The sequence below is a fragment of the Chlamydotis macqueenii genome, chromosome 5 (genome assembly GCF_036417535.1).
Source record: "Chlamydotis macqueenii isolate bChlMac1 chromosome 5, bChlMac1.mat, whole genome shotgun sequence".
Taxonomy (NCBI): Eukaryota; Metazoa; Chordata; class Aves; order Otidiformes; family Otididae; genus Chlamydotis; species Chlamydotis macqueenii.
The window spans coordinates 5,451,736-5,476,852 of record NC_141560.1 but is presented as its reverse complement, the minus strand read 5'-3'; the positions used below and the strand labels follow the sequence as shown (position 1 = coordinate 5,476,852).

The 25,117-nt window shown below is 36.9% G+C and overlaps 1 protein-coding gene and 1 long non-coding RNA gene across 4 annotated transcripts in view; one reads left to right on the top strand and one right to left on the bottom strand.

Annotated features, from left to right (window-relative positions):
- The window catches only part of KIAA0586 (KIAA0586 ortholog), a 76,095-nt gene extending 51,045 nt beyond the window's left edge, over positions 1-25,050 (bottom strand). For 2 of the 3 annotated variants that reach the window (XM_086747982.1, XM_086747983.1), the window contains exons 1-18: positions 24,526-25,050; positions 22,808-22,887; positions 21,681-21,750; positions 20,352-20,418; positions 19,514-19,691; positions 18,910-19,143; positions 18,199-18,367; positions 17,522-17,689; positions 16,381-16,501; positions 15,348-15,492; positions 13,874-13,915; positions 12,217-12,443; positions 11,185-11,257; positions 10,603-10,863; positions 9,978-10,152; positions 3,220-3,408; positions 2,129-2,316; positions 759-866 (exon numbers count right to left, since the gene is read on the bottom strand). In XM_086747982.1, the coding sequence (XP_086604108.1) occupies positions 759-866; positions 2,129-2,316; positions 3,220-3,408; positions 9,978-10,152; positions 10,603-10,863; positions 11,185-11,257; positions 12,217-12,443; positions 13,874-13,915; positions 15,348-15,492; positions 16,381-16,501; positions 17,522-17,689; positions 18,199-18,367; positions 18,910-19,143; positions 19,514-19,691; positions 20,352-20,418; positions 21,681-21,750; positions 22,808-22,887; positions 24,526-24,829 (2,799 nt within the window). In that variant the 5' untranslated portion in view covers positions 24,830-25,050. Of the gene's footprint in view, positions 1-758; positions 867-2,128; positions 2,317-3,219; positions 3,409-9,977; positions 10,153-10,602; positions 10,864-11,184; positions 11,258-12,216; positions 12,444-13,873; positions 13,916-15,347; positions 15,493-16,380; positions 16,502-17,521; positions 17,690-18,198; positions 18,368-18,909; positions 19,144-19,513; positions 19,692-20,351; positions 20,419-21,680; positions 21,751-22,807; positions 22,888-23,561; positions 23,685-24,525 lie in introns of all 3 variants that reach the window. The other variant, XM_086747984.1, reaches the window with a different exon arrangement.
- Positions 1-25,117, top strand: part of LOC147600436 (uncharacterized) — a 759,986-nt gene that overhangs the window by 549,729 nt on the left and 185,140 nt on the right. The gene's annotated exons all lie outside the window — the stretch shown is intronic.

Sequence of the window (25,117 nt, the reverse complement as noted above, 5' to 3'; positions counted from 1 at the left end):
AGAACTCTGGAGGACCTAACTCCTTAAGTCAGAACAGTAACTAACACACACAGGGTAAACAGAAGGTGCAATAACTACACTAAAATAATCACTGCATCACCCCACCCTCACACTGTCCAGTCTGCGCAACGCTTCCAAGACTGGAAGAAACAATTTGCCATCCTGTAAGCATGTGCCCTAGTTTACAACCTTATCATTCAGTATGCAGCAGTTAACCATGTAGTTGACGTGTAGTCATGTTAACCATGTAGTTTGACAAAAGCCGTCATTACTCCTTAGATTAGATTAAAAACACTTCTGAAAAGTTGTGTGGAAAGAGAACAGGAGTAGACTGGTCAGCTCCACACACACCAGTGAACAGGCGACGCACGCATGCCACTAACCGCTCAAGTACAGCCGAGGAGCAGACGGAGGAATGAAGAACATCCCCAGTCTTCCTGCCAGAACACTGAAGCCCATATAAATAAGACATGGGCCAATAAGGGATTATAACTCTTAACAGGAGAGAGAAACACTGTTGTTTTTCCTAGGTTTTTGCTATGGTGATTATTTGATCTTGGATGAATAGTGTCTTGCTGCAATTTTTCATTTTCTTAAACAAATACTTCACATTATAAATTCTTCAGAAGAATTACTCCATTTTTCCTGGAACTGATTAATTTCTCTAAATAAAACAAGCTAATGAGATAACTTTGCAGTAATTTAACATCTTTTCTTTTTAAACAAATTTGAATTCAGACATTTACGCCGATCAATACCTGTATTATAGCATCAACAGGCGGAGGTATGGGTTCGGAGCCTGGAAAGACGTGGTTTACGCTCACACCGTCACTTGAAACACTGTCAATATCTACATTTGGTAACACCTAGGACAGAAAAAAAGCACCAATCTGAAAATCTGTATATTAGCTCAGCTACTATCGTTGAACTTTTTAGATTCTCTCTTCTACTTGCTACTGAACCACTAAACTTCAGTGACCTCCTTTTCTCATACCTGTATCTGATAACTTGTTTGAAAAAAACAAAATAATGTAGCGTGCAAAAACTAATCCCAGAAATATTCACCTCTTTCCTTGCAGTACCTGATTTCTCCTGTTCTCTAACTCCCTGATACATTGCCTTGCATGTGGCAAAAGGTGAATAAACTCATAACTATCTACATAGCAGATGTGTGTTTGACTTGCAATGCCTTTACACTGTGCTGGCCCACGAGCCACTGTGCAGGCTGGGTTTTGGTTTCATGTTACCATACATCTTGTAGGGTAAAATAAAGGAATAATTGTATTACAATACAGTTTGTAATAAAGGCATGTCCACTACAGCATCAAAATATGTTTGTTTTCTTTTTTTTTTTTAAGAACAAAGATTTAAATGCTTGTTTATTTCTTTGGGGGGAAAAATAATTAAAAAAACACCTTAAGCATTTAAGAACTGGGTGCAATAAAAGCAAAATGCATGTGGGTGGAAAAAAGTGATACAGCAAGGCAACAAGACACATACTCTACCTCTATTTAACTTTGAGTTCCACGAATCATTTGTATCTGAAAGGTGTGTGTAGGAGTGTGTATATTCTCAACAATTTGAATCTAAAATAATGACATCTAAGAAACATTAACCTCCTTGACAACAGACTCACGAAAAAAAAATAAAATAAAAAGAGAACCAACCCACTAGGCAAGGACTGCAACGGTTGATTAATCAGGAGTGAAATTCTTGGGTTGACTATCATGCTTGAAACGGAATTCTTAAAGGCTAAAGCATTCATCCAAGAAAACTGACATTTATTTTAATACTTTTCTTATTTGAAGTTTGTTCTGGCTCAAAAATCTCATTTATAAAAAAGAAAATGTGACACACAACTATTTTACAAGCACCCTGCATAGTTGACTTATGGAAGAAATAGTTTTCAGGTTTGCTTAAATAATAAAGATAATTGTTAAAATACTAATACAAATATTAGCATAGCATGACACTTTTTGGTCCCTCCATTCTATAGGTTTCTAATGCTTACTGAAAACCATCTACTGATGGATGTTACTGCCTTTAATAAGTTAGTGACGAACGAGACCACCTTTAGTTAGCATTTATTAAATTAAACAAACAAATAATCATCACTCTTGACACGTACCTGCACAGACAGTTGAGGCGGATCCTTTCTCTCTGATCTCATCTCTATTACAGCTATGTTTGGTTTTTTTACCTCAACCAGTGGTTTTGGTGGCACTTGAGGAAGAGAGGTTGTAACCGTAACAGGGTGCGGTTTACCTATAATGACTCCTGCAGGCTGCAGTGAGATGTCGCTAATTTGCGTTTGACCTAAAGACAATTTGAAAATAATTAAAGATATATATACATCTCCAAAGTCAGTAAATGAATAAATTAATTAAATTAAATTCTGGGCATCTGTTTCACATGGAACAGACTGAGATCTCGTGTGCAATTACAGACCAATTAAAAAGTCTCCCATTAGCAGAGTATAATGCTTCACCAGGTAATTTTAAGGCTTTCCCAGCAGAAACTGTAAACTCAACATTGCCATTTAAAAAAATTATTCACTTTTCTTGACTACGGTGACACCTACTGCTGAAAACGAGAATAACTACATTGTGTTTGCTGCTCAAAAATTACATACTATGCTTTCCCCATCTCACATTTTCTTAATCGTATTAAAAATATCATTACACTTAGTAGAGCATCTCACAAATTGAGACACTTTTTAAAAAAATAATTATCCTCTTTAAATGCCAGTATAATACTAACCCTTCCCAAAACAAGGCCTATATAAAGGTTCTATTGAAGGTCCAAAAAACACAGAAGACATGACAATGAATTCAGTGTGTTTTGCACAATCCAACTGAAATCTTTGGGCTGAAGTCATCATAAATGTTGACTCCAAGGGCCAATGATTCCGCTCCTGCTTACATGGATACCAAACTTAATGCCAGAACAGAAACCCTAGAAATGTAAAGTGTATGAAAGAAGGTACGTACAGCTAAGCAAATAATTGTTCTGTCAGGGTGTCACCAGATATCCAGGATGAAGAATGAGAAGAACCAGAACATTTTAAACTGCCCTCCCATGTAGATTTCCCATGAGAAGGGCAGCTGAAAATCTCATGGGCCAGGGCAAATCACGGACTTAAGAAGATGTTAAGTTGTATTTCCATGAAGTAGCAGTAATGAACCTTCACACATCCATCTACAGGTTAATGGCTCCTACCTAGTGGGATAGCCATAGGAATTAGGTGACCTTCAAGTGGACCGCAGACAGCTGGCACATCTCGACTTGGACTAAAGAGATACTGATTTTCCTGGGCAAGCGCATATAAAGGATGCTGTTTCTTAGGGCTGGGTACCACCTTCTGTATGTGAGAATAAGTCTGCGTCCTTGCTGACCTGACCTTTGTACCTGAAACAAGAACAGATAAACTCCTTGTCATCAACACACGTACAAACCCAGTAACATCACACACTCTACTAATTTAAGCCCTTCTACTGAAACAATTAAATTTTTTTTTGCTGTGGGATGGAGGGAAGGAGGGAGGAAGACAGGAAAGGCAGAAAGTGCTAAGTTAAGCATCTCAATATTGACAGCAATGAAGGAGTTAAAATTACAATTTTTGAGCATTTAAATCTAGCAAATACAGGCACCGAACTGTGAAGAAAAGGACCCAAGGATGGTAGTAGGCTGGAACAAAACGTGTGCTTTAGTAGCTAAGAAGAAACCCATGATTTAGGTTTGAAATACAGCATTAGAAGAGCATGCAAGCATAAAAAATAGACAGGTTATACAATATAGTCAAACTTTCATCTGCTGTTCATCTGATTAAATGCCTCAATTTTACACACAGTTTGTCTCCAGCCATAAGACTGACAGGTACTCAAAGGAACAGATATAATCTACAAATTTCTTGTTTAAGAACTCACTGCTACTGGAAAATAAAGTCATAGCTAATACCCGTAAGTGTTGGCTTGCAACATTGAGGAAGCACTGATTCTTTCGTCCAGTTTTGAAAATGTATTGTTAAATAGTCACTCAAACGTAATTTGTATAGAACATTGCCTAAGCATATAGGAGAGGAGAACTTTTATTGCAATGTTACATTTCTCACTATGCAGTCATGCAAGGTCTTATTCAATCTATATTCTTTGCAAACAACGGATATTAAGGATATTATTAACTTTAATCTAACTGGATAAAAACTGCCTGAAACATCCCCAAAAAGGAGTTATCAATCATTTATCAAACAGAAGTGCTTCTACTGATGTTTTGTAGGTGTTAGGAAAATGAACCTGGGAAGACCAGGTTGGCTGGGGCTCTGGGCAACCTGATCTGGTTGGAGATGTCCCTGCTCCTTGCAGGGGGGTTGGACTGGATGGGGTTTAAAGGTCCCCTTCCAACCCAAACCATTCTGCGATTCTATAATTCTGTAAGAATCACATTGGTAACCAACTCCTTATCTTCATTACAGCCAAAAAATGTCAGCTCACTCCTCTGTTGTTTCTAATCATCACCCTTCCCATTTTAATGGCCAGTTAACACATGGCAACAAGCACTTTTTAGCTTTGTTCACATTTAATAGCTTCCTAACTGACTGAAGAATAAAAGTCAATGATTATAAAATTTGGGGATAACAAAGATTAATAATGGGACTTTTAACAAATGCAGACAAGCAAACAAAGCAATTCACTCAAGAAGCGGTATTCTTGTACACGTAAATCATGAGTTAAAAGCCTAGAAACAAGAACGGCAAGTCATAACTCTTTGGTAAGAAAAATACCGAAGAAAAGAAATGTCAGAAGAAATGTCTCTGAAAAAGTCTTTAAAGTCATGTTGGATAAGCAATGCAATGAGAAATCACAGTACAATGCTGTGGTCAAAGGGACAAACGTAATCCTCAGATGTCTCAACAGGAGAGCAGTGAGGTGGAGCAGAAGACTTCCATATATGACAATACTGCATTCCGTTCTAATTCTGTATCTCTGTAAATATTAAAATAGATTGGACATTAAAAGGCCATTTTAATTTTGTTAGGAAAGTCACCTGGAAACTGAAGTAGCAGTAAACTGAAGCCAAATGCTTACTATAAATCAGATACTGAATTTGAAGCATCCCATTTACTTCTGAACCATAAAGTATCCAGCCATGGGAAGAAGTAATTAAAGGCAGAATTTCTGACGTCTTTAAATGATGAGCACGTGCTTTTCTGCAAAGCATAGATTAGCCAGAAAAACTGTTCTTTAGTCAAAGACAAATTGCTGGACTCCATAACATAAACAGATACAGTTCAGTGGCTTGTGATTTAGAAGAGGTCATACCACACGATCTAACAGTCTCCCCTGGCCTTGAACTTTTGAGTAAAAGCAGAAATTGGCAACATATCTGTAATACTGCCAGCTTGTAAAAACAAGGTTCTCACTGTGAGAATGATTAAGTACTGTATACACACAGCACCTCATTTTAATTGCTTTCAACTTTTCATTTCCCCCTGAAAAGTTTATTTGCACTGGGCAGAAACTAGCCATTTAATTAAACTTAGCTTTAAAATATTGGTGGTTTACATATATTTATCAGTTCAAATTATGCAAGAAAACAACTCCAACTTTTTTTAGAAATGCTCTCTTACTCATAAAAGTGCTAGTTGGATTTTTTTTCCTAACTTCCCCTAAGAAACCAAGCATTAGTCACTACAGTTTATTTGCAAAGAAAATGGTTGAGAGAGTTATAAAATGACTGAAAAGAGACTCTCCAGATGGCCATTTCAGTCTTAAATAAACATCCTTATTCTAACACTAATCTAAAACAAGCTCAGTGGACTGCACTAACAAAATAGAGCCATTTAATAAGTCTGGATTTTCCAGCCAATCAAACTCAAGGCCAAAAATTTCCAATAATTTTAAGCCTTTATCACCCGGTACATCAAGGCCAGGAAGGGAATCTGTGGGTGCAGATCCATGAAGGAAAGAACTAACCATGCTTAATGTGAGCAAGATTTCTTTCTTTCTTTTTTTAAGAACATGGTGCTTTAAAGTGCTCATTCAACTTTGTTTGATTTTATTTACACTCCTACTATAGCAGTACAGATGTTTCTAATTTTATTATTTAAACTTTCCTGCCAAAACAGTATCTTTCAGAAGAGCAGCCCTTAAAAACATTTAACTCTTTTGTCTTCATGAGACCCATGTGAAACACAGAAGTATTGCTTTTCCATTTCATTGGCAAGATGAAGGAAAGTATAAAAATAAAGCAGCTTGACCAACTGTCTTACACGAAGAGTCAAAGAGAAGTAATACCAGTACCAAACACAGGCTGACGTCAGTCTAAAGCCATTAAAATCAGAAAACTTGGAAATAGGACACATATTAATTGGAGTGCTGTTCTTTTAAGTGATGTGCAAAAAATTCCATATTCTTCCTTTCTTCTCTTAGATAAGAATACAAGGAGGTGTCTTATTTTACTTACTGCCAAGATAGGGACAAAACTTTCTGATGTGAAATAGAGAAACCAATTTTATGGCAGCTTGACTCCTACAAACACATATGTTGCTCTGCTGCTGTAGTATGACTTAATAACTTGGAAGGGAATCACTTTGGGTAAAGGCTATCCAGAGTTCATTCTGTTTTCAAGCAAATAGCTTTTAAACTGCATTCATCACATGCAGGAGCTCTGGAAGACTGAATGCAGCATGGACCCAGGACACACTTTTCTCCTTCATTCTATTTGCCTCCAACAGAAAATAAGCTAAAACATAGGAGCAGCTTATCACCACTGCATGCAACCTGTATCTTTACATTTCACTCACACTACTGAATTAAACACGTTAGCAGTAGAAAACTAGTAGTATCAAATGATCAAATGACCTACTTGCTATAATTAGACTGAGCTGGGGGACACTTTTTCTGGCCCTTATTGTTTCTGGAATGATGAAATTGGCCTCCCTGAAAAGGTTGTGACCTTTTACAAAGGACAAGAGCCCAATAAATATAGAAGAAAAATGTCGTGTAGGACTCAGCAAAAGCAGAACTTCAGATTAAATATTTTTAAAGAAGCGTCTGTTCTCAATCCAAATCTTAGGGGTCACTGTATCTTGTTATTGCTACCTAAGTGCTTACTGGCACAAATTTTATTCAAAAAGCTTATTCAGAATAAACTAAATTACAGGTGTGCAGCATAGCCAGTAGTCTAAAAGAGTGATGTGTCATGCTGGTCCTTCAAACCAGTATACTGGCATTTTTCACAAAAAAAAAAAAATAAGTGTTTCAAGAGAGGTCAAATAAAATGCATAAGCAACAAGACTAGTAGTTTTCATATACCAAGTTCTCACCTTTTAAAAATAAATTAAGTTTTGAAAACAATTCTAGATTTTTGCCAGGACTATAACCCACATTTTCCAGAAGGGTTATGAGAATTGCAAACACTTTCTACCACTGACACTTTTTCTTCATGGAGCGCAAGTGGGCTCCAGAGCAGAGGTAAGAAAAGTGCCAGGAAACAGCATAAAGACCACACTAAACCTAACAGCAGATTCTTGTACTATTTTGAGAACTTGCCACTGTGGATGTACATCATAATTAAAAAAAAAAATAAATCCACAGCGGTGCTTGTCTTCAAAGACATATATATATATATGTTTTATACCATACATTTTAACGGACTAAAAACATGGTCTCATCAAGTGACTGCCTTCTCATGTTTATCTCTCATATCTCACACAGAATATAATATTTTGACAGTTATAATAAAAAGTCAGACATCATTTTTTAAACACGACAGTTAAGATTGCATCAAATACATTTTCCCTGCATGGGTAACAGCAGCTTAAGTACAAGAAGCACAGAGGTAAGCCGACTAATAGTTTTCCACTGATCCTCATCCTATTAACTCGATTGCGCCCACTATCACTTTAACTACCTCTTACACTTAACACACTCTTCCTCTCCATCATTATCTTTTGTCACATAATTTGCTCACTCTCTCCTACTGTGAGAAGAAAAAGAAACCCTTGATGGTTTTTTTTTTAATCTGCACTCCACTGTAGCTTTCTCCTCTTGAATTTTCCAATCCTCATTTCATTTTGTTGGTTTCTTGCAGTGTTCTTCATTTCCTTACAATGTGTAAAACAATTTCTAATAAAAGCAACCGGTGTCTTGACTAAATCCTTTTCTGCACAGATATGGGGAGGGATTAGCAGTTCCCCCTTAGCTTCAGTCATAATGAAAACAGCAAAGTGCAACTGCTTTGGAAATTTCTTTGACTAAACTTCATCCTTCATGACAAGCAATTCTAATTATTAAAAGTAACAGTAGTAATGACATCTAAATCTCCCCATAATCCTACACATTAGGTTTTTTGGCAGGTCAATTAGAGATTAATCTTAGTTTCTGTATTAAGAATCAGTAAGTTTTGAAAAGATAACTAGGAAAGAAAAAAGACCAAATTAAAACAGACAAATCTAAAACACACTGTTTCTAACCGTTAATGAGCTGTGAAAGACAACAAAAATTACCAAGAAAATTCCAAGAATGTAACGCTAAGAAAATTTAGAGCACAAGGCCATCAAATTAAAGAAAAATAGGACATTACGTTCTTCTGGAAACCCACCTCAAACACAATCCTACACTTTCCACACCTCCAGCATAAACACCTAGGCAAACACTGAACTGGTCTATTCTTAAAAACACTCATTTTTTAAAACAGAAATAATACAAAGACTACGCCTTTGAACAGCACTTGTTTTCCCACACAAGTTCCAGAAAGATGGGTATCAGTGTATGTTTAATCCTGACTAAACCCAGCTTTCCATAGCTTTCACAAACATCATAGCAGTGCTTATTTCACATAAACATGCCAGTTCGTACTTTTCTTTTTTTCTTCCTTTTTCTTTACTTCACTTTGAGACAGTACTTTGAAAGAATTACCACTACTGACAGGGTGATTTAAAACTAGAGTGAGTTACAAATTTAATTTACTTCAGAACAGGGAAAACAATCCATTTTCATCCAGATTTGTCTTTGTATCTTGTAATTATTTCCTTAAAGAAGGTCATATTCATTATGATTTTCAACGAACGGATGAATTTCACTGGAGCAAATATTACTTTCTGCTAACTCAGGTAAGTGCAGATAAACTCTACCTTATGTCAGATATCATACAGTTTCACTTTTTAATTATTATTTTGACACATTTTTAAGAGGTTTAAAAAATAGAATCTTCTGGTCTTAACACTTTGCCTACAAAACTAATGAATGGAATTCATTATTAATCAGCTAATAACCTTTATCAATCAATTAAATAACTTTTTTTTTTGTGCTAACATGTTACAGTTACACTCCACATTTAACTCTGATCTGACTAGCAAAAGAAGCAAAATGACTTGCATTTAGTGAACGGAATCAATGCTTCCGATTAATGTCTTACAATATTTTCAAGTTAATATTTATCATCTTCACACTCATCAATTTAAATTTTCATATTTCAATTCATGTATTAGATCTGAAAAAAAAATATCCCAATTCCTTAATTTTTCAAATCTCAGTAGATTTCTTAACTTTGAATGAATCAATCATTTAAATGACCTGAATGGATAAACCTGACACAGAGAATACATCTCAGCAACCTTTACCAAAATCTGAGTTACTTTTTCAACACACTAAGCTTTCAAGTGCTTATGTTGTTACTTTCAGCAATTCAGCTCTTTAAGAGTTGGGCAACAACAAATATATACTAATATGTTTATTAAATTTAGAAATAAGTATAAATTTGACAATCTAAAATGAGTGAGATACACACAAATCAAATCTGAAAAACTACTGATATTTTTTAGTTTTGAAAACAGCATCTTTTAACCCTACTGCAGTTCCTTACGCTTTAAATTGTAAAGCAGGTGATCTACAATTAAATAATTTCATTTCTACAAGGAATTTCTAATAGAAAAAAACTGGGAAGGAACACCTTGTGCACATCAAAGAATTACTTACCTCTAACATACTCTATCACCTTGGGTCTTTGAAGTTTAGATTTGGGAGAAGGAGAGTTGAATCTCAGATATGGAGCTTTTTTAAGCGTGCTACGATGGCCCTGGTAAATGGGTTTCCCATAAACTCGGCACAGATAGTCCTCGTTTTGTACCATTGCACTTCCATTCACAGGTCCCTGACAAACATGCAAAAAAAAAAAAAGAAGTAGCTTACCATTCTTCATCTATGAAAATTTGCACACATCAGTAGCATTAGAAAAGTCCAGCTGAAAAAAAGTCAGAAGTTCTGCAACAAACAGCGTATGAGCAGGCACACATGAAAACTTTGACAGAATACGTACAAAAAGATAACTAACAGCTGAATAAAATAGTATATACTGGGTAAGACAAATTCATAAAACAACAATGAATTCTACATTGTTATAAATATTTAGCTTAGGCTTCTACAGCACAGGAAAATAAGGACAATTCTGACAACAGAAATCCACAGGACAGAGCTATCGCTTTCATTTAAAATTAAATTTAAAAATTGATACATACATACAAACAATTTTTTTCACATGAATACTGCAATCTAAAGCATAGCAGTCATCACCAAAAAAGAAACCAACTACTTGGGAACTCACATCTGCCCTTTTTTCTTTTCTCTGCAAACTTTCAGAAGAAAAGTAAGTTCTAAACCTCTGTTTGCTTGTGTTGTCTTCTGCTTGGTTCTGCAATGACTTAGTGGCAGATAAAGGCTTCTTTGTCGAGCATCCTTGGATTTTTTGAGTTTTTGCTTTAATTTCTTTATTGGTCTTCATAGCCTTGATGTTTTGAGCTCTCTTGATCCATGGGACTTTTTGATCATATTTCACTTGTTCTGAATCATTTCTTGCCATTTCAGCCTAAAGATAAAACATAAACATAATAAAAGGAGATTTTATCTTCAAGGCTATCAGAAGCATCTATGGATAACTTTGAAGTTCTGAGAAATGACCTGTTTTTCATGTTAGCCAGCAACTGTGACCAGTGACTTTCATTAAGGAATGAAAGTTCTAAAACAGAGGTAAGTATTTTATTACAGCATACTACATGCTAGTAATAATAAGCAGTTTTCTCATGTTTTCAAGTTGTGAGTGAATCACGTCTAACTATTGACATGAAAGAACAATGTAAGGTGAAGAAAATACAATGCAAGAACCTGAACTCATTTTTTCCAGCCATACCTGGATTTCTACACTGATTGCCTTAATCCACTCATCCACGGTCTTTCTGATACGAATCTCTTCCAACACATCTCTGAAACAGAAGAAAGAACTATTTGAGGTCAGTGCTTCTTAAATTGCAGATTTGTTCCTGGGAAAGTAGTGACCTATAAATACTATAAAAAGAGAAACCCAGAACACAGAGACAGTAAGATTATGTACCTCTACAGTCTCCAAAAGGCACTAAGCACACCCTGTCAGAGTTTCCTAAACCTAAATCAGCTCATACACAATTCCAGCTGCAAACCCCATTCCCCGCTGGTATATACTACCATTATTACATCCGTGGTAGTCATGTGTCAGTTCCTATTTTGATCAAAAACTGAAAAAAAACAAGGCAACAAAAACATTCCAACTCAAAAGACAAGAAGCAGATTTCAAAAATTTCTACTTCCTCTGAAAGACAGTGGTAGCAGATATCATGCCTGAAAAAAATCTTTACATGAAGAGAATAGTTACTTCCTCAGGAAAACACAAGATTAAGGCGCATTTTAACAGGAAAACTTTCATTATGATTCAAACAGCAATATATAACACTACTAACTAAGCAAAAGTTCAAAAGCCAAAGATCTGCTGCAGGATTACTAATTCTGTAACATTTACAGGTTAATGAAACCTCTTCTGTACAAAATTATGAAATTACTGCTTATTTTTCCTATTAATGCAAGTTTGTGTGTAAAAAGCTAAATGCCCCCTTGTCATGACAGCAGAGCAGTTTGTCTAGATGATAGTCTCAAAATTCAGATTTAGTTCTGGAGCATAGATCATACCAAGAAGTATCAGGTACTCGTCAAAAAATACAAATCACATCAGGAGGGTCAAAAAACATTTTAAGTTCAAGAGAATCATCTCATGATTGCTAGGAAGGGTCAATAAATACTTTTTGCAGGGAACTGCAGTAGTTCTTCAATGCATGAAAAATGAAGGAGAGGAGATAAAAGGAGAGCACACACAACGAGTAGTCACACAAAGTTTTGAATAGTAGGGTCTAACCTGTTTGTAGTCAAGGCGTTAATAAAAGTATACATGGCATCCCCATCTTTGGCACGAATAACAGCTTCCAAATTTTCTTCCAGAACCTTTTTATTGTTTTGAACTCCTCTCAAAATCCTTTCAGCATCCCTCAGTATAGATTTTGGCACATTAACATTTTGAAGGATGGATGGTTTATTGAGCTGATGATGTATTTGAAGATCAGATGCAATAGCAGGGTTTTTTGACTAAAATTGAAACAGAACCGCTAGCTTTAAATTAGAGATTGTATTTCAATTTTCTACAAACTGATCAGAATTCCTATTAATCTATTATCAAATCAAGGCCCGGCATATGAAATACCATCCATATGTACCATCATCAACTTCCGTTATTCAAGGACATTCAGTATGTTGCAAATACATTTAAAAGTCGAGCAAATGGAAAGACATCCAAAAGATCTCAAATGCTAAATGATGTAAAGTACGAGAAGCAATGCTAATGAAGCAAATAAGTGTATGAAAAGATACAGTTAGATACATGAAGCAGGTATCACATGCAAATCTCTCCATGTAACAGCATCTGAGTTTAATTAAATGCAAAATAAAAAGGTCCTCTAAATATATGCACTCATTTGGCATCAATCTGTCTCAAGAAACACCAAGCAATATACAAACAACAATAAAATAAATCTCTCAGCAGCACCACGCTCCTCTCCCCTCTCCAGATTTTTACTTTCCATAAGAAACAATGAAGCAACTATTAGTCTTTTACTTTGCAGAATCCTCTTGCGGAGATAAAAACCAAGCACGTATTAGCTGCTAAATACAAAAGGAAGGGACACAAGTACACAGGAAACGAGGAGCCATACAACTATTTCTCACTTTCACTTTCACACTTCTGATGAAACCCAGAGGTCTCAAGTAGAATGCTTCATTTTCCAGAACAGAAGCCAAAATTTTTAAAAGTTATAAATGTACATAAAGAAAAAAAAAAATCTCAAAACAAAAACAAAATACCCAAACTTGAGTAGAGTCTGAAAGCATCAACTGAATGAACATTAAAAAAGCTCTCAGATCACAAATCAGCTCTGGCTTTAAGGCTACTCTTTTATCAAATCAGAATTAAACAAAAGTTTATTTTCTAACGGGTGCACTGCCGAAGTACAATGGACATAATAAAATATAAATCAACACACTGACTCCATGATTTTGGTTTTGCCTGTTGAGAAAAGGACAATATACTCAATTATTTACCAATTTTACATGGGTTTTCATTTTAAAACTTTTTTGGCAAATACTACTAATAATAAGACAGGTGTAATTTGTGTGAAAGTGTAAGAAATACAGATACATGTTCAATCATAAAATGATGTAGACTTGCCAGTTAGACCCAGACCATGAAATGGTAATTATATTAGCAGTCCACACTACGTCTGTTTGAGATGGCAGCTTTCTGCCTGACATTTGTATTACTCCCTCAAGGTAGTTCACTAAGATTGAATAAGACAAGTCAAAGAATAAGTTAAATCTTACTTGGAGTAATGTAATCTGCAGATAACAGTAAACCTTTCAAAAAAGTACAAGTACGCAATAGTTACTGTAGTGTTATCTCATCGCAAGCATATTCAAAACTGTTTCAGTATTACAGTATTAAAAAAAAAAAATTTAAGGTATACCTTAATAAGCTCATTCATGTCTGATTTCCATGAATTTGCTTCCTAAAAAGACAGAAGAAGAGCTGTTGAAACGTATCCAAAGACAGATCTGTCAAGGTAAAATCTAGAGTAGATATTTGATCAATTTAAATGGGCACAATTAATTCCCTCTGAATAAGTAAATCTCATTGCACACTTCTTTTGAATTAGAGCACCACCTTCTGTTCCTTCTCAACCTGCCTCAGTTAATTCAGGCCTTTAATTTGCTTGTATGACAAAGCTAGTGGTCATTTATCCAAATCATTTATTTTCTCACTCTACAAATCTGTCAGTGATGAGAGGTCGATAGCTAAGTATCTAACTGACTCAACTCCACAGCTGCTGAAGTCATCGTCTCTGTTTTCCTATTGACCTTTTTCAAAAGAAAGAAGAGATTTGAAACCATTTCTGTCAACTGTGCTTTCTCACCTGCCATTCCTTCCCTCATCTTGTCCTGTTGCCTACACTAAGGTATGTTACTCAATTAAGTTTCTAGCAACAGTGGCAAGCAAATATTTGCAATATAAGTAGGATACATGCCATCTGTTCTTTTACTAGTAAGAACAGTTAAACATGCAATCCACTAATATCTTACAAAATCTATGAAACAATACAGCAGCTGCACTGTAAAATATGACAGATGAAGCTACGCTTTCTAAAGATAAAGCAACAAATAAGTGACAGGTAATACAAAATATTTTAGGGAAACATGCAAGCTGAAACCTTCAACCACAGAAGAGAACCAACAGAATCAAACCTATTATGGTCCAATCCAATTCACAAACCCCTGAATTTTCAAGTCTTTTGTCTTTTCCACTGCTTATATTAACAAGAACAGAAAGGACCACAGCAAACAGGCTAAATAATCAGGTATGCCTTGCTTCCACGCAGAACCAGGTTAACAAACAGATAAAAGCCTCAGTTTTCAAAAGCCAGACACAAGTTACATGTTGCCATCATTTTAGCACCAAAGCTATAAAACCATTAGCACGTGAAACAAAAAGAAATGGCAAAATGAGAAAGGAAGTAGCTTAGGTCATCCCTAAAGTTGACTGCGCGTAAGTAGAACATTGTTCTTTCCCAAACGGGAACACTACATAAGCTCTGTAGCTCTAGGATCACAGGAACACAGCCAGCAGAAAATAAGCACTGAAAATATCTGAAACCTTGAAACAATCAAATAAATAAAACAACTTTTTTTAAAAAAAATTGTTTTATTTTTGGTAGAACGGCAGAAAGAGGCTCTACAGTCTAGTCCATTCCATACTCCCTGAGAAATCATTACTCAGGCTCGAATCCCTTCTGCACACAAAGGCTGCAATATTTCAAGTAATTGTAAATGAATGTCAGCCTTTTTACAGATGCAGAAGCAAGGGCAATATTTTACTGATACCAGACCTCTAAGTTTTAATGCCCTTATTCAATCTCTTGGTCATTCTGGTAACATGGACTTTACCTGCAGCATGTCATGCATTTCTCTTCTCAACTGGCCAAGATCTTGAAGTAAATCATCTGCTTTTTTCACTGTTTTCTCCATCGAACGGCAGTTTTGGAAGGAGCTTTCAAAAGCTGGAAATGAATCTGTGTGCAAAGCAGTATGCCTGATGGGAGAAACACTCCTGATTAGAAGTCTCAGGGCTCCTCATGTGGCCAAGAAAGCAGCCAACTTTGAAACTCAGCATGAATTAAAAGTGCAAGAATACCAAACCTTTATATAAAATGGAATTGGCTTTTTCACCTAAAGTTAAAGACAGGTTATTGTGTTTTCTCTGTTTACCACTTAACACCTTGAGCTGTATCTTTGTATTTTAAACAGTGAAGCTACATCTAAAATTCAGATCTAACAGAGCAACATTTAAACTTTGGATATCTTTCCTTTTGAAGCAATTAATATTTTTGTCCATACTATAATAAGTAAGACATATGTAGCTGTTTCTCATGATATTACTGAAAATATGACATCAAATTATTGCCTGGGGAAAATACGTTTCAGACTGGATGGCTAAAAAAATTTCCTAACTCACTCTAAAGCTTAGCTTAGAAATTGGTAGGCTGATGCTGCTCCTTCCCAACAAAGTGTTCTCATAAAGCTCCCATAACAGACAGCTTGGAGTCTCATCGTCAAGAGCAATTCCACTTTAACACAATGCCTCCATAGCTGGCTTCCTGACGCTACTCCACAAGCTGCTGCAATAGAAGAAATACACTCAGAAGACAGAAAAGCACTCCAAGTGACACTCACTAACATCTGAGAAAGGTTTTACGAATATCCTTAGCAACAAGGTTTCATCTACCTTCAGCACAACAGAAATGCAAAAGTAGCACAGAAATACCAGTGCTCCAGGGTTTTACTTCATGCACAGCTTTGTCAGACTCAAGGACGACGCCAGTGACTCTATGACACCATCGATATCTAATACATCCTTCTCAATTTCATTAAAATAAACAAAAAAATCCATTATCAGTTTCGGATTGTTACATTTATTTACCTGTCTCTCTCAGAATGCCTGCTTATTTTATTACTGTTTAATGCTGCCTTCTTGGAAGGCTCAATTTGCCTTGGTGCTTTTTCTTGAGAATTCAGGATATGCTCAGGAAGTCTCCCTTCACCTAAAGCACAAAAAAGAAAGTCAAGTTTGTTCAATAAATTCAATACTCTATTTTCCTTTCCAGATATTTCACCATTATATAATACCAAGGATAGTAAACATAATTTTTAGATTTTAAAATACAGATTTACTTCAGATAAGACAAGTCGCATAAAACCACTCACACTAATTTATCTTACTGTGATTGCTTTACATTAGTAATGTACATTACAATTTACATTAGAATGAAACTGTGACAGCAATTAACTGAGTCACAGAGAAACATTCTGTCCATAATGTCACAGATTTGTTCTTCTTCCTTTGTCTCATTTCATTTATTCCTGGGTTCAGGGAACAAGAGGAATTTGTGACAGCTTTGTAAAAAAGATAGAAGCAGCAGTCTGAGAAGGATTTGATGAAGACACCAACAAGCATTTTGTCCATGAGAGAGTACGATGGCTGGATCTTTTAAATGTTCGTCTTCAGGTCTTAGATCCTCAAACAATTCTAAACATAACTAGCTAAAAGAAGATGCTTTATTTTCAATGAAATGTTCAAAACTGAGTTTCATGCCACTAAACTGATCAAAAGCAGTAAAAGAAAATGACTCCATATTTGCTTTATGAGTGCTGTTTTCATTACGATAGCCCGAAGACCCCGTGGATCCATGCTTTGGGGAAAAAAACTTCAATTCAACCAATGATAATGACAAAGTTATTGAGTAGCTCCCAAGTTTTACACTATTCTATATAATATTCCTTAAAACTGTCAATGAATGGTAATTTGATTTTTCATCTGAGAAAATATTTCCATGAGAAATTCTGTCCAGCAGCTATAGGTTAGATCAGTACTGTCATTAAGTCTTTAGTTGAGTGACTCATTCACAAAATTGACCCTCTCCAAACATTCTTTCAAATATTCTGAACATATGTATTGAAGTGCCAGCAACTCAACAGCTCAAAATAGGTGAGGACCACACAAAGTAAACCCCAGGCCACACTACTCCTGCCAGTGGAGAACAGGAGTGTCGTACTCACAATACCTTCACACGGGGATTTGTAAACATTTTCCTTTTCTGTTGCTGGGTTTTCTTTCCTTGAGATTTTCACATCTTTTGATACAGGTTCTGGAGCGTATCTCCGAGGAACTGGTGTCTTTAGTGGAGATTTTTGTGTTTGAATGCCACTGTTTTGAAATTGGCTTGAACACACTTCAGGGGAAAAAAAAATAATGCTATTTAAATATTAACAATTTTCTTCATAGGAAAACAAATCTAGAGAAAAAAAACATTATAACATTATGATTTTTTCACAAAAATGCAAAACATTACAGGGCTGGTAAAAAAAAAAGTAAACAGGAAGAAAATTTCATACTTCTAAGTGCTACTATAAAGGGATCAAAAAAAAAAATCCAACCATAGTACGAGCTAGTTCATTACAAGCTTCCACATAGATTATTCTTCGTTAAGATTATTTTAGGTTAGGTCAAGGCCTCTCTTGGTGCAGACTAAGCACTCTCTCACAAACTCTTCCTGTAATTTAAACTGGAACACTTTCAGAATACGTGCTGTATGTTATACAGTATATTAGGCAACAAAATCAATTATCTAGAAGAAGTATTTACTGCTCAGTACCGATGTGATGTACAATCCAGTATTAATGGAAACAAAATTAATGCAAAACTAACACTGCAAGTAAGATATTGATAATTTGTCTTCACCTTGGGCAGGTGCACCACTGTTAGGAAATAGACTCGTCTGACACGAAGATCCTTCGTTAGTAAGCAATCGCTGCTCTGGCTTCTCAGATTGTTTTGTCACGAGAGAGGAAGAAGGTACAGGAATTTGCTGTAAGACCCCTGTGTTGGCTGCAGAGCTAAGGAGATGAGACTAAGAGACAAAATTACAAAGTATTTCTGATATATGCATTAGTTTTCTCCAGTAAAACTCTAAGTACGAATACTTGCCATGTAATCATATTAAACAGATTTTGACATGCTACTTGAGAGAAAATTCATTTACAACAACCTCAGCACAGACATGCTTGGCCATTATTCAGTCTTTCAAAAAGCATGCAGGACTCTCCAAAGAAACAGTTTATAACTGTTCTTAGATTTTTAATCTGACTGGCTACTTATTAAATGAAAGTTTCCTCAGTTAACAAAGGACTAAACGATTTCCTGGTGGGAATGAAAATATTCCACAATTTTGCACTTACTTTCCACAGACACAAAAATTAGGAGTGGGAGGGGAGCAGACAACTGGAACAGAACCAGAAATAAAACTTTTTCCAAACAGCTCTAAGCTCATATGCTGGCCACTGGATCTTTCTTTCTTTCTAATACTAAAATATATTCCAAATTATTATAATATTAACACTGAGAAACAGAATAAATTATTAAGCTAAAGCTTCTGCATTGTTACTTAGATACCTGAATATTCATCTGTTGCTCCTGTAACTTTTCCAGATGCTGAATGCGTTGCACCATGAAAGCATTCATCTGTTTTTCAAGCTCACTGACTCTTTCGTGACAGTGAGGCTTCTCATGTTGAGTCTTCATATTTGTTTGCTGTTCAGCAACACGCTGCAGTTGTCTGTCCGTGTCCTGTAGTTTATGAAGCAATGCTGAAACTGAGTTAACTTTTGCTTCCAAATCATTTTGAACCTGCAAGAGAGGAAAAAAAAAAAAAACAAAAATAAGGAAGGGAAAAAACCTTACTGGAAAATCGGTGGAAGCATGAAGAGAACAAAACATCCTTCCCCTCGTCATGGAACTATTTGCTTCCCAAAAGACAAATAAAATATTAGTTAGCATAACATTTGGTGCTTTAGCAATACTACAATGGTCTCTGTCTATTTGTCCATTTAGCCAAACCCAAATTAGTTCTCTCTGGTATACTGATCAGTAAATCCGAGATTACTAACACACAGAAAACAGTAAGCAGACACATTCAGTCTCTCTGGCTCTACTACCAACAATTCCAACATCCACTATTTAAGTGGACAAAGAACTAGTATTACTATGAGCTACTTACTTTAAGAAGTGGAGCTGTAGTAGCAATGGCAGCAGCAGTTGCTGCTGCAATGGTTGCTGCAGAATCAACTTCTCTGTGTGTTGACCTGGAGTCTTGACCAACACTTTCCTTTTTTTCTGTGGAGGCATTTCCTAAGAGCCGTACCTTCACCTGCTTCGGTACAGGAGTATTCTGAGTTCTATAAAAATAAACAAGTGCCTGTAAATAGCATTATTTTCTCCATATTCCCTCCAAGCAAATGATTTCCCACACGCAACACTGTTATCACTACTTAGATAAACATTTCTCCTTGAAGCTGTTGACACCTAAGAAACAATTTTATTCTCATCTTTTAGCATGGCACAATAAACCTCCCAGGATTATGTTACATATTCTAATGTAAAAGGCAGTTCCCTGTGATAACTGCAACCACAACAAAGAATATTTTTACAGGTTGTATTTTGCAAAGTTCAATGTACCAGTAGCAAAGTCCACCTAAATTTCTGTTCTTCAAGATTTCCAGCCTATGGATAAAAGGCATGTGTCCTTATCTGCCTTTTAAAATATTGTATGGTTTTGGCATGAAATGAATTAGCTATCAGAGTAGATCTTGCCTGACTCTTGTATCGTGATATTATTAATTCAAATAGTCTAAAGGCATTACCAAAAATATGCCCAATAAACAAGATACTTCAGTGAGCTCTGAACAACAAAATAAACTGAAAACATGTTCACAGACAGAAAAAAAGAGAACAATAAAGAATACTTTTTCCTTACCAGCTACGCATTTTGGCGGAAACTGAAGAGGTATCTGTACAGAAACAGAACAGCTGAGACACTGACAACAACATATACTCACTTTTGCTTTAACACCGCTCTTAAAGCCTCTTTCTGGCCAGTAGCATATTGAGAAATAAAAACATCACCTGTGGAGAAGGACATAAAATATACTCCACTGAGTTAACTGACACAAAACATCTATTTACAGGCAGCCACAAAGTGTTATTTCAACCACATGTACAGTTCTGTTGCGAAGAATCTGTCGCCTGCACAAATCACATTATCTATTGCAATAACAAATTGTTTGTTTTCAGTAAGTAGCAGACTTAAATCATGATGAGAGTAAGAGCAGGCTTCATTTAACACAGTTTTATCTAATACTGAATATTGGTATCAATAAAATCTACTTTGGTATGCTGTGAAAATGGCAATATCATACCTTCAGAAAAATTGGGAAAAAACGCCATACAAATTGTAACTTGAGCTCTGACAACCAATTCAGTAAAACCCTGCAGATTCTAACTTGAAAAGAAATTAATTAAAAAAATAGAACTGTGATATGAATATTTCCTCGCAATAATCATAAATTACAACAGATTTTCTTTATAGCTTTAAATAATGCTAAAATGATTGCAGGCTCTCCACCCATTGTTTCCTGGGCAGAGGTAACAACCCAAGACGTGACAGGTTCGGTGTTTCACTACTGCGAATTATACACAGCTAGTACACATAGGCTGACAAGCCAGTGAGCTGCTGCCTCTGTGGGCGTAACAGAGGAAACTAAAGTATTGCTTTTTGGCCTTCAATGGGGGTATTGATTTGTGTTTCTTTCCTCTACTCAGCCACAGATACCCAGGAAACCTGCAGAAGTGTCTTTTCTTTAAAAAGTCTTCACTTCCCCAAATCCGACTGAAACTCACTGGCAGATTCAGAAGTTCAAGGAAAAGGCATCAACAATGTGATTTCTTAGATTCTTAAGGATTAAAAATATACTTTTTATGGTGCAGCTTGCTTGCAGAAAAATATGCATTTGTAGTGCAATTACTGCAACAGAAAAATGCATCCAAGCAAGGTGTGTCCCCCAAAATTATTTATTCAGACACATGAACAGTTCAATTAGCAAAAGAAATCTCAACATCCTGCTGCACTGGTAGAAGTCCCTCCCAGTTAATCACAGGAGCTACAGAAGCTAGTGCAATGCCAGCAAGACTGAAGTAAAATTTGCAAAGTTTAATAACATAAATCACAATTATTATCTTTTTATCAAAGAAAGTTTTCAATATTTTCACTGAAAAATTTCTATGTTGAAGAAAAATATCTAAGATAAATTTAAAACTTCCTTTTCCTCTAATTAATCAGTTTTGTTACAAACAAAAAAGAGCTGTAGCAGTACTTCAATGTGTCTGACCTTTAGGTCTTCTGTTATCTTCCAGCAGCAGCAAAGGATCTTCTTGTACTGCAGCTTCTCTAGGATAATCCTTCAGAATGAGAAGAGCAAATAGGCACACATCAAAACCTCTGGTATCAGTAGCCAAAATTTTAGAATCAGATGGAATTGCTGAATACACAAAGATAAGCATCTCCACACACTAACACAAGGTCTTTGAATAAAACCTCTACTGCAGAATCATCTGGACTTTGTAGTCAAGAACTGACATGACATTTTAGGGACAAAACCCCCTAGAAATACAATTAAAATCAGAAGTAAGCATTCTAAGTGCTGATTAAATGTTTTCTCCTTATTAACAGCCAAAGAAGTAGTAGTGAAACTACACGTTTAAGTTTTTACAGGCTGCTAATCTCACACAATTCAGCATTACCCACACACACAGAATGAAGCACACGTGACACTGTAGAACTGAAGGGAGAGAGCTGAATTTTCTTTAAGTGCAATCCATGAATACCCAAAGTCTGTGAGGCAGGTTAAAAATGAAAAAATCTCTTGCTTAACCTTATTTCATGGTGGAGTACCCCACCATCATTTTGAGACTTTTGTTCAGCTCACTAGGTCTACTTTGAGCCACGCAGAGACTTTGCTGCAATCCTCTCACAGCACAGGGTAAATTTTATCCTCACGCATGCTCATCGCAGTACGGATGCCCTAGAGACAAGTCTCCACTGTACGTAAGATACAACAAACAAATCACAAAGAAATAAACCTTTTAACCGTAAGTATTAGAAACTTCCATATAAATTGATGTCCAATCCAATATCTATGACACAAAGAGAAAAAAAAAAAAAAATCTACAAAATGTTTTAGCTTTTTCTAACAAATATTGTGCCATGTGGAACCACCTTCTCAACAGAAGAATTACACTAAAATTTTAAAAGATATCTTGGTATTTACTGTGCAACAGGTAAACAAAGCCCCTCCAAACACAGCATTACTATCACATTAGCAGCAACTCAAAGAGTTACAGTTAGTGTGCAGAAGTGGAGCCAAAGATTAGCTATGATTTTCAGAAGCTACAGCTTTTTGAGAAAAACACTGTTCTCTTAGTCTGGGATGCAGGAAGCAAGAGAAACTTCTCTTACCATTTTTGATAAAATTACGGGCTCTGAAGAATTTTCTACGGAAAGCAGATGTTCTCGACGTCCTTCAGCACTTGAGACTCCTAAAATAAAAGCAGTTTTACTGTAGTTATAATGATCTTTTTATGCATTTTCAGTATACCTTGACTAACTCAACTCTCAGTCTTTCCTCTGCCTGGATCTTTGGATATCTAAATGTAATGACTTCCATAACACACAGGATCACAGCAATCAAGCTGAAGCTTACAAATGTTAATAAATTCTGTGAGCCTGAATTATAGACATGAAGACACATCTTACAGAAGGACACTGAGGACTGTACACCTTGTAGTTATGTCAGAGACTAATCTGTCCTCCTAACGCTATAAGAATAACATTTTTAAAGCTGTTTAAACCTTGACCCCAAAAAGACTAAAATCCACTCCCCAAACTCCAAAGACTGCGATCGAAACACATTCTGAGGAAACAAAAGGAATATTCTATTTGACTAGATAAGTAGCACAGATCCTGTCAGTTATGAATTGGAAGAGTACATGATACATCACTACAGCTTCATTCTATTTTAAAGACTTAAAATTATTTACTTAATACTACTACAATTATGGATGCAATTCATTTTTCCATTTTGTTTAGACATCTATGTGATGAGTACAGCAGTACCAGTACATACTGTTTGTGTCAAGCAGGTGGGGTTTAGGAGGAGTTAGGGTTTGTTTGTTGGCTTTCCAAGACTACAAGGGAAGAAAAATAATCTTACCAAGTAAAATTTAAAGTTATGGTAGTTAGCAGGGAAACTTGGCTTTTCCCTAATGGTTTTTTGAGTAGTTGTTTAACTGACCAGCTCTGAAGCTTACATTGTTCCATAAAACCTGCAAAAACTCTGCAAATAAAAAAAAAGACTAGAGCTGAACGACTTTCTCTGAATGCCTACTTCCAACATTTATTACCTTTCAATAACACTTCTTTCAAAAGGCAAGCTTGTGCAGCTATAGCTTGAACATCTACTAGCTCAAGCTCTCCAGAAAAATATCCTCTTTAATGAAGCAGAGAAAGAGAAGTGAAAGACTTTTAATTTCTCTTCCAGTATAAAACCCCCAAATAATTCACAAAATTCCATGAAAACACAAAGAAGACCCAAATATTTGGACTACTCAGAGCCAACCATTGGCAGGAGCGATATTCTGTTAGGCACAGATTTTCTTTCTGAGCATAGTTTGGGCATAAAATTGAAGAGATACACATGGTGTCTAAACAGATGAGTTACAAACCACATCAAAAACTGTGACAAACTGGAAAGGCATTAATCTTGTTAACTTTCTTCTTTAGGTCCCTGCACGTGTGCACTGTTTTACCCTCCAGCACCACCTAAAGCACCCCTGCCTAGCATATTTGTGAAATGTCGCAACAACAGTCGTGATTTTTCTGATAAAGATGATAATTGCCTGATTTAATTGGACTAGGAATCTGGAGTCAAGACTGGTGCTCAGTTCACCAGAGCTCTGACTGATGACCTCACCCTGCACGAGTTACTTTTCGCGTGCAAAACAAAGTTTGGGAAAACAAACAAACAAACACACATACAACTTCCGAAAGAGTGGTGATATCTGCAGTGCCAGAATATAAAAACTCCTTGATGTTAAAGCTACTGCATGACTGAAAACACCACACAGTGATTTAATCTCACGCCTAAGCCGAGCGCCCACCCACGGGAAATCACGCACCCGGTGCCGCGCTGCGGGGGGTCCCGGGGGTGACTCCACCGCACCGAGCCCCGTTTGCTGACAGGGCTGGAGAAAGGCGGGCCGTTCCGTCTCCGGCCAAAGCCGGATCAGCTGCCTGGCAGGGAGAAACCGCTTCACGCAGCTTCCTGACGGCGATCGTCACTTTCTTCGTACGGCCACCAGCTCCGGTCACAGCTTCAACGGGCTTCTCCCTGTGGACACCGGTGGAGCGAACGAGCACGTCGCCCGCCGTGAGACTGGGCAAGGAGTCCTGGCTGAGGCTGGAGTCGCTTCCCGCTTCCATGAGGATCGCATCGCGCGGCTCTGGACGGGAGCCTGAAAGCAGCGCCCTGACAAAGGGGCCGGCCCTGCGGCCCGGCAGCCGCTCCGCCGCCTGGCCGCACACAGGGAAAGCGGCCTGCAGGCTCCAGGGAGCGGCTCCCCGCTGCGTCCCGGGCAGGCCTGCCCCCCCACCCCGGGCAGCCGGACAGACAGACTCCCACGGCCACGGCCGCCGGCTCCGCTCCACTTCCCGCCGCCCAGCACCGGAAGCGCCCGTTACCACGGCAACAGCGCTGGCCTGCGCCTCAGC